Raw genomic sequence first — 9526 nt, forward strand, 5'->3', positions numbered from 1 at the left:
TTCATTCTACTTTCTCAAAATCCCGCTGCCCACTTCTCCTCTCTTATCTTTTCCATCTTACTATCTTTGTCTCCCTGGTGCCACCTGATCCTGATTAAAATGCCCACGCTGACCTCTGCGCCTTACTCTCTTCTTCTCTCTCCCTAATTTATGCCGTTTTCCTCACCCCCTCTCCACATCTCCCTTCCACCACCTCCGTTCTCCGTCTCTCTTTTCTTGCAGTGTCCTGAGGGGCTGAGGCCAATGAAAGATGGTTCAGGTTGCTATGACTACTCAAGGGGCATTGACTGCACGGATGGCTTCAATGGAGGCTGTGAACAGCTGTGTCTCCAGCAGCTCGTGCCCCTTGAAGATGACCCCAGTTCCAGCAACGTGCTCATGTTTTGCGGGTGAGAATAACTAACAGTAAAAAGAAATTCAAAGGTGTTTGCAGGCTGGAAATAAAGCTTCCTCATGAAATAGGTTTCGTGAGGGATTTTCTAATCAAGAAATATTTCCTCAGGCAAATACTCACATGAAGGAAATGAGATATGCAAATGGAAATTACCAGTGTGTAATCACCGAATCACATCTATATGTGATGAAAGACATTTGCCCAAGAGTACATAAAAAAAGTATTGTTTTAATGTAATCACTAGGGCTGTCAAAATTGCAGCGATAATAACGGGTTAATGCAAATTCTTTTTAATGCCACTAATTTCTTTGACACGCAATTAACACATTCTGTGATTTGGGCCTTGGGCCGCTCCGTAGTTTGGAAAATCAGGAAGCGTTGCAGCAGTTACGATTTGGATGACCAGCAGAAACAAACCTTGAGTGGAAATGGTTAATGAAAAGGGTCTTTTGAATGGCAAGTTCAGTTTCCAAAGCCCTTCCAGATGGTTCTCGGGACAAGGCTGAAGTTATTTGCATGTACTGTCGATGGGAATTGAGTTACCACCGGGGTACATCGAGTCTCAAATACTACTTGCTTGCCAAGAATATGCTGATGAAAAGATCCCTGCTCCCCCTCTTAGTTAACCTTTAGAAGTGTGAAGTGGGACACTTCATTATGTTCAGGTGCATTCAGGTCAATATGCCCATCTGTTGCTTGATGGGTTTGAGTTTGCCACATTATGCTTTTAGCATATTTTTCATACATCATACATTTGAGGTTATTCTGTAGAGTATTCTAGACAGTGTTTGTCATTGTTTTGGATTGTTGCAATTATAAAAAAAACATTTGCATAAAGTAAGCAAATGTGTTTGCTCAAACAAACTTGAAAAATATCCTATAACTCCTTCTAAATACATTTAGACCAGATGAAATGTGCAATAGTTTGCGTTAAGATATACATTATTGACAATCATGTGAATAATCGATTGACAGCCCTAATAGTTGTATCCTTTTGATGCTTTACAATATCATTTAGTCCACGAGTCATAATTTTGCGATATAATTTGGCCAACTCTGATTACAAACTTTTATAAATCATGATATATTACAAATACAAGTAGTATCTATTTCAACTGTCACATTAAATAATCAGGGTACCCCGCTTGTCTGTAGGAAGCTTGAATTTTTCAATGCAGATATTCAAAAGGTGCATGAAAGGTTGAACCTGAGCCAGATGTTGATCTAGTTACATTGATCCTGCCAAGTTGCTTTATGCATGTACCACTGTGGACCCAGCGCTGGAATCAGGTCCACAGTGTGAGATGCCCTTACACTATAAGTAAACAGGCTGACAGCAAAATGCAATTTGCAACAATGCCCACTTTCTCTAATGTCATCATTGCAATTGACTTGGACTCAAGTCAGAAGGATGAATTTGTTTCATCGAGAATATTTTCATCCTTTCAGGGTGCACACCCTCTGTTAAATGCAAAGGGCTTTAACAATCACTGTTGCACAATGGCATTGGTCAGGCTGTGATTGAAAGGGAAATGGATTTGCCTTCATGCAAAAGGAAAACAGTGCTCCATCAGGTCTACTGCATTTTCACGACAGTGTTGCCAACAACGGCAGAGTCCTCTATCCCACTGATGCGCTGAGACCTGATCAGCTGCATGAAACCAAAGCTCAGCGCCAGCCAACAGCAGCAGGTACTCAACCATGTCTGTAAGAGAGGATTGTGTGGATAAACGGAGGAGATATGATAATTGTGACTGATGCACGGTCTGCTGAATTCTGTCCCATTGGACTATGTTACCAGCAGAGCGATTGTGTTCACAATCTCGACAATGACAAGTGCACCGCTTTGCTAATGTGAAAGACATTTTGGCCAAAGCTTACAGCAACGAGAACCAGATTGTTTAAAAGACAATTTTAGATGAAAATGTTCTGACCGATGGTGTTTGTATTTAGCTGGGTCGGTGCTGTCTATAGATCGGTGGTAAGTTTCTACAGATGGCAGGACTACCAAAAAAAAGGACTTGGTAGATTTGTCACTCTCTGTAGATTAAAGTAGTAAAATGGAAACATCTATGTATGAGTTCATTCAGTGTCAGTCACCCACATCTCTGCGTTTTGCATTTTGCTGTATCATCAACTTGCAGAATTTATGCCACAATTCATCTACTAATGATCTAGCCATCAATTATACATATTTTTTCCCCTCAAGTGTAAATAGATTCACATGCATTACATATTTTACATTACATTGACAGCGTTTCCCTCCTCTTTCTCAGGTGTGTGCAGGAGTACAAACTAGCAGGGGACGAGCGCTCCTGCCTCCTGCTGTCAGACAACTGTGAGGGACCAAAATGCCCAAGGCAGGATGTCCACTTCAATGACACCCTGTTTGGTGAGATGCTGCATGGATACAACAACAAAAGCCAGCAAGTCAACTTGGGACAGATATTCCAAATGACCTTCCGGTAACTAGTGCACACACATTTACACTTGCACAGATGCACACTCATTGAATTAAGAAATGCTTTGGCTAGTGGATAAACAGTGTATTGTTCTGTCCTTTTCTTTCATCGGATCTCACGTCTTTTATTACCAATCTTATATCTTTCTATATCAAAAACATTTCATTATTTTATTGGTATTTTATGTATTTGCTAGTGTATATTACACTGACAATCTACATTTGAGACATGTTGCTTTACATAAAGACACACCATCAGGACTAACAGCCATCTTTTACCAGTTTTTTGTTGCAGGAGGGATAGAAAGGATTGAGAGCTCAGCGGAGCGGTTCTCGGCATCAGTAGTGAGGGTTTGCCGTTGGGGTGTCGCATCTGTGTTTGCACAGATTTGTGTGTGTATGTATGTGTGTGCGTGTGTATATGCGTGCGTGCGTGCGTGCGTATCTATTTGTGTGTTTGACAGAGAGATAGAGAGAGAGAGTGTGAGAAGGGGATGAGAGAGTGAAGGATGGTTTGAGACTTATACTATTGCAGTTCTTTCTAAACTGTCAGCCCTCTGAAAACCTGGCTCCTTCTGATAAGTCACATGCTGTTTGTGGTGAAATGCTCCTGTAATCACAGAGAGATGATGAGGGTCTATCTATGCACAAATACAGTACACACAGAAAAACATGCTCAGCCTACATCTCACTATCTCTGTCTTGCCGTTTATTTGCTTACATACACACGCTTGCACACACGCACGCACGCACGCACGCACGCACGCACCCACACACACACACACACACACACACACACACACACACTGTCAATAGATTTACAGTGTTTCAAGTAACCATGAAATGTGTTTTATCTGCTCTGCCCTATGGGTCACAACAGTTATGCTTGGCTAAACACAGCCACATCATGTCTGCTGTAGGTCCTCTGGGTTCTTTGTAATGTATATTGTTGTGATTCAGGATTTCTACAGCATACCTGACACACTGGATACAATTTACATTAAATCAGAGAATAAGTTAACTTAGCTTTTCTTTTTAGAAATTTGTGTTATTTATGATAAAATCATTTGAGATCCAGACATATTTTATAGATTATATGTAAAGGCAGGGTCATGCAATTTTTTTTTGTCTACGGGCAGGGTCATCCAACTTTTGTATTCATGAAAACATAATTTCAAAGTGACACGTTCGGTGCATATTTTTCCATGTAGCTCCATGTGGCTCTCAGTCTTGGTCCCCATCGCTAGCAGATGGGTCCATCCCTGTTTAGTCAGCCAGATTCGCGATTTCCCAAACTGAATAAATCTCGCCTGCACATATAAACACAAAACTACTTTGCTAGTTCCATTGTGTTGTAACTAAGACATCTGCTGAAAAATAATTTTATTTATCAGCATGATTTCCGTACTCTTTAGTTCAAAAACATCAAAAATACCAAGGTACAAAAACATAACAAACCAGATGCAAGCTTTTATTTTAAAAAGTTAAAGCTCTCGGACAGCACGCAGCCAGGAGGTCTCTTGGCTGCAGCCATACCGACTCAAATATCCTTTTTGGTCCCGGTGATTATTTGTTAAATTGTGCAAACGACAGCCTTTTCAAGTCATTTGAGAAGGAAGGTGGTAGCATGCAAGCTCCCAAATTGACGCTCGTCTGAGAAATGAGAATGGTCTTAATGTTTAATTGTTTTATTTAATGTGAATACTAGTTCACTAGAGGAGTAACTTAGTATTTTAAGTAATGTAGTAACGCAGGGAGTGTGCATTTATTTTCCATGCTTATTGTGTTTCCCGAACAATGTTAGTGAGTATATGTACTGAAATGGCCACCATTGGAGTGTAATGTGTGGCCTGAAATCTAATTTAAGAGAATTTGTACAAATGACTGACACGTCTTCAGCCTAATATGAGAAAAGGACTAAGTGTTCCTCAAAGGTTAAAGAGGCTAAATCAGTTGGGGACTACCTTTTAATATACCAAACGGCACAGTTTCACTGATAAAAAAGGCACAGTTTGAGTTTTTTGAAAGCAGGGGACAGTCTTGATCCGTTTGATCTCTAGCAGCGGAGAAACCAGTGGGTTGTCTGCCTCTAGACTCCATCTCTACACACTGGGTTACATCAAACTACGGCCAGTAAAGGGATTTCCACTCAAGCCAGGGCTCCATTGGGATAATATACACATGACATGTTTAAAGTAGTCAAACACCTTGCCGGCTCTGAGACACACTGGACAAGCAACGAAAGATCTGAGCTTCTTTTTATAGGGGGAAAGTACATAGATGGGACAAAAAATCTGTTAAAGGTCCTATGCCATGAAAATGTAACTTTATGAGTTTTTTTTAACATTAATATGAGTTCCCCCAGCCTGCCTATGGTCCCCCAGTGGATAGAAATGGCAATAGGTGTAAACCGAGCCCTGGGTATCCTGCTCTGCCTTTTGAGAAAATGAAAGCTCAGATGGACCGATCAGGAATCTTGCCCCTCATGAGGTCCCAAGGAGCAAGGTTACCTCCCCTTTTTCTGATTCGCCCGCCCAGAGAATTTTGGAGAGAGAGACATTATGGCTTTCCAACGAGAAAGTGGCAGTTGGTCAAGGCCACACCCCCAGCCTCCTCCTTGCCCCCCTCTCACTTCCTTAAAAGCTACAGACTCAGAAATGGCACATACTAAAGGAAGCTCATTGTGAGACTGGCTCTAGTGGCTGTAATTCTGCAAGAAGGCTGAATTTTGGGAAATGGACTTCAGATGTGAAATTAGGGGACCACTAAGGCCTATATAATAGCATCCAAAGAGCAGCATGTCATTTGACCATTAATGTCATTGTTCATTGATGGATATGTTTGGGCTTTTGCGGTTTTCAACACGTTCAAAACAACTTATTCTGCTAAGTGTAGGATTTTGTTGGCACCCAGTTCTTTTGATTATTACAAATTGTGTCAATTACTAACCAGAAGTTGCATACATACATTGTGTATCACAACACAAAAGATGCATTGCATTGGTTGTATATCATATCAAAATGCTGTGATTCTGTAAAAAAAATACACAACAAGATGACAAAACATTTACTTTGGCCACTATTTTGACAAGTCTGAGAAAATGGTTTTGTTTATCTGTTAGACTTCTCATAAAATTTTAATAGGGCTAATAATCTTTCTTGAAAGATTTGTCTCCCTACAGTCTCTAGGTAACTGCAGTCAAATGAACTCAATAAATAAATTGGAAGGGCACTACTTCCACTCACTTAACACCAAGTTGAATTTTAATGACTACTCAGCTACAGCTCTCCATCCACCCCTTTGTATAGCTTTATAAATTGGTCTTTATATACTGTGGCCATTCATGTTCCAAAGAAGGAAAATCAGTGCTGCTGCCTTACATCTGTTTTTGTGATGCACTTACACTAAGATTTCTGTAAAATGCAGATGACAAACTCAATTTTCTCTTCCCCATCTCAACTTTCTTTGTATTACACCTGTGCAATTTGCACCTGCTCCTGGATGCTAGAAAAATGTTCATGCTAATTGCCGGATACATACTTTGTCGCACTTAACATGTTCCCTGCAGTTGGAGGCACACTCCAGTGATTACAGGCAGACGACAGGCAAAGTGCACTTTCCGGCTGATGTGCCTATTTGGATAAATAACACGTGTCTGTAGGTGCAGAGTGCATCTGAAATGAAGCGCAAAAAGCATTTATGCAAACCAAATCACTGCACACAGTTCAGCAGTTATTAGAGAGGGCAGCCAAAAGAAAGGAAGAGAGGAAGAAAGAAAAGTTACTCTCTGAATCCATGAATGCTAAATTGGGAAAAAAGCTTCGTTTATTGCTCACCAGGAGGTATTTTGTATGCATCACCATTGTGTTTCCATCTTTGTATTATGGGCTTGATCAAATTTATTTCACTTAGCATTTTGAAAGTCACATTTTCCTGAGCTATTCATCACTCTTAAGTCAAACCAGACAAGCTAAACACACAGGAGTATTATACTTGACTCCCTATGCCTCTGATTAAACAGTATTACTGCATGTCATCTCTCCAAGGTACACATTCTTCTTATCAAATCCACTGTGTCTTTTGTCAAAAGAACGGTAGTTTTGTCCTCTGAATGACTTGCTCCCATAGGATTCTACATTGCAGTCAGTAGGTACAAACATTATATATATTTATAGCAGTATGTTACAGTTTTTATTTTCATCATTTTCTCCCTGTCCCCCGTGCCGTCTTTGATATGGAGATGCTGGTCTTATTCCACAGCCCTGGACCCTTTTCATTCTCTCATCTCCACTGTCTACTGGTTCTCTCTCGTATCACATTATTCCCTTGTGTCAGCAGCTGAAAGTGAAATATTAGATGATTAAGATGAATTGTGGGATGTGACTCATAGCATCACAGGTAGTGTTTTATTATAAAATATTACCTATTATGTTGCATACATTTTGTCTTAAATTGATCTCACTTTGCTCAGCGTCTTGAAGCAGACCAGGGGAATGAATTTTGCAAATTGCTGTTAATAATGCAATGTGTGATAAAGTTACATGTATTAATGTGAAGGATACGGCTGAGGGCAGTTCCATCACAATGTGATCCCTATGTCACTATGTAAAAATATGAAAACAGAGTCACCCAACAAAGAATGTATCTGTAGTTATCTTTTTTTCATGTTAAAATGTTCTTTCTTTGAGCTGACCAATTTAAGCTGAAGGCAGATGAAGGCTAATTACAAGCTATAATTTTTATCCATTCATCCATGGATGGATTTTTGTTTTCTGTCAGCACTTTATATCCTTCAGATATCTAAAAGCAGTCCAATCCTTTTTATTTGTAGTCTGTGTTTTAGGTAGTCCTTTGTGCTTTTATATGTACAGTAATAACATTCTGCCACTCCGCGGCATGTGGACGCATGCACTCACTCACTCACTCACCCACTCACTCACTCACTCACTCACTTACTGACTGAATAGGTGGAGAGTAGAAGATGTGGATAGGTGAAGGGTCACAGGGCTGTGATAATGGTAGTCAGTACTGAAGAGTACACGTTTGGCCCTGTCAAATATACTACCACGCATACACAATTACTGTGCACATCTATGGAACACACTATAGGGGGTTGTAACTGGGGCAGACCCTAACAAAGAGAGAAAGCACCATGATGTACCACCACCTAACGACCAGCGGTGGTTGGAAGGAGCAGCCATACACAGTATATCATCTTTCCTTGCACTTAACTGCTCACCCTCTCTGTCTCACTTTTTTTTCTTGCAATCACCACATGATCAGAGCTGATAGTGAGTCTGCTTTAATCCTCTTGGACATCTGACATGTTAACACGGAGACCTGAGACTACCTGCAATAAGAAGGAACCCTACCCAGACTCAGTAATTGATAATTATGATTGTGATTCGTATCTAACACATACAGTTTGCCGTAATGCCATCAACGGCCCTTTCATTATGTATTTACATATGAAATGACCATCTATCTATCTATCTATCTATCTATCTATCTACCTTCGTCCGCTTATCCGGTCGCGGGGGCAACAGCTCCAGCAGGGGACCCCAAACTTCCCTTTCCCAAGCCACATTAACCAACTCTGTCTTCCCAGGCCAGGTTGGAGATATAATCTCTCCATCTAGTCCTGGGTCTTCCCAGAGGCCTCCTCCCAGCTGGACGTGCCTGGAGCACCTCCCTAGGGAGGCACCAAGGAGGCATCCTTACCAAATGTCCAAACCACCTCAACTGGCTCCTTTTGATGCAAAGGAGCAGCGGCTGTACTCCGAGCTCCTCACGGATGACTGTGCTTCTCCCCCTATTTCTAAGGGAGACACCAGCCACCCTCTTGAGGAAACCCATTTCGACCACTTGTACCCTGGATTTTGTTCTTTCGGTGATGACCCAGACTTCATGACCATAGGTGAGGGTAGGAGCGAAAACTGATTGGTAGATTGAGAGCTTTGCCTTTTGGCTTAGCTCTCTTTAACCGGTGAGATAAATTGAATGTAATACCACACCTGCTGCGCCAATTTTCCTACCAATCTCCCGCTCCATTGTCCCCTCACTCGTGAACAAGACCCCAAGGTATTTAAACTCCTTCATTTGGGGTAAGGACTTATTCGTTACCTGGAGAAGGCACTCCATCGGTTTCCTGCTGAGAACCGTGGCCTCAGCTTTAGAGGTGCTGATCCTCATCCCAACCGTTTCACACTCGGCTGCAAACTGATCCAGTGAGTGCTGAAGGTCACAGGCCGATGATACCATCAAGACCACATCATATGCAAAAAGCAGCGATGAGATCCTGAGTCCACCAAACTGCAACCCCTCCCCACCCGACTACGCCTTGATATCCTGTTCATAAATATTACAAACAGGATTGGTGACCAAGCGCAGCCCTGGCGGAGGCCAACTCTCACATGAAACGAGTCCAACATACTGCCAAGAACCCGGTCACAGTACTTGCTTTGGTCATACAGAGATTAGATGGCCCTGAGAAGGGACCCCCTCACCCATACTCCCGTTGCACCTCCCACAGTGTTTCTCGGGGACCTAGTCATACGCCTTCTCCAAATCCACAAAACACATGGAGACTGGTTGGGCATACTCCCAGGCTCCCTCCAGGATCCTTGAGGTCATACGCCTTCTCCAGATCCACAAAACACATGTAGACTGGT

The 9526-nt window shown here is 41.8% G+C and overlaps 1 protein-coding gene across 1 annotated transcript in view; it reads left to right on the forward strand.

Annotated features, from left to right (window-relative positions):
* Nucleotides 1–9526, forward strand: part of astn2 (astrotactin 2) — a 285511-nt gene that overhangs the window by 184066 nt on the left and 91919 nt on the right. The window contains exons 12-13 of the mRNA XM_032540394.1: nt 223–389; nt 2671–2859. Coding sequence (XP_032396285.1) covers nt 223–389; nt 2671–2859 — 356 coding nt within the window. The remainder of the gene's footprint in view (nt 1–222; nt 390–2670; nt 2860–9526) is intronic.

This window comes from Etheostoma spectabile, chromosome 16 (genome assembly GCF_008692095.1).
Source record: "Etheostoma spectabile isolate EspeVRDwgs_2016 chromosome 16, UIUC_Espe_1.0, whole genome shotgun sequence".
NCBI classification, from domain to species: Eukaryota; Metazoa; Chordata; class Actinopteri; order Perciformes; family Percidae; genus Etheostoma; species Etheostoma spectabile.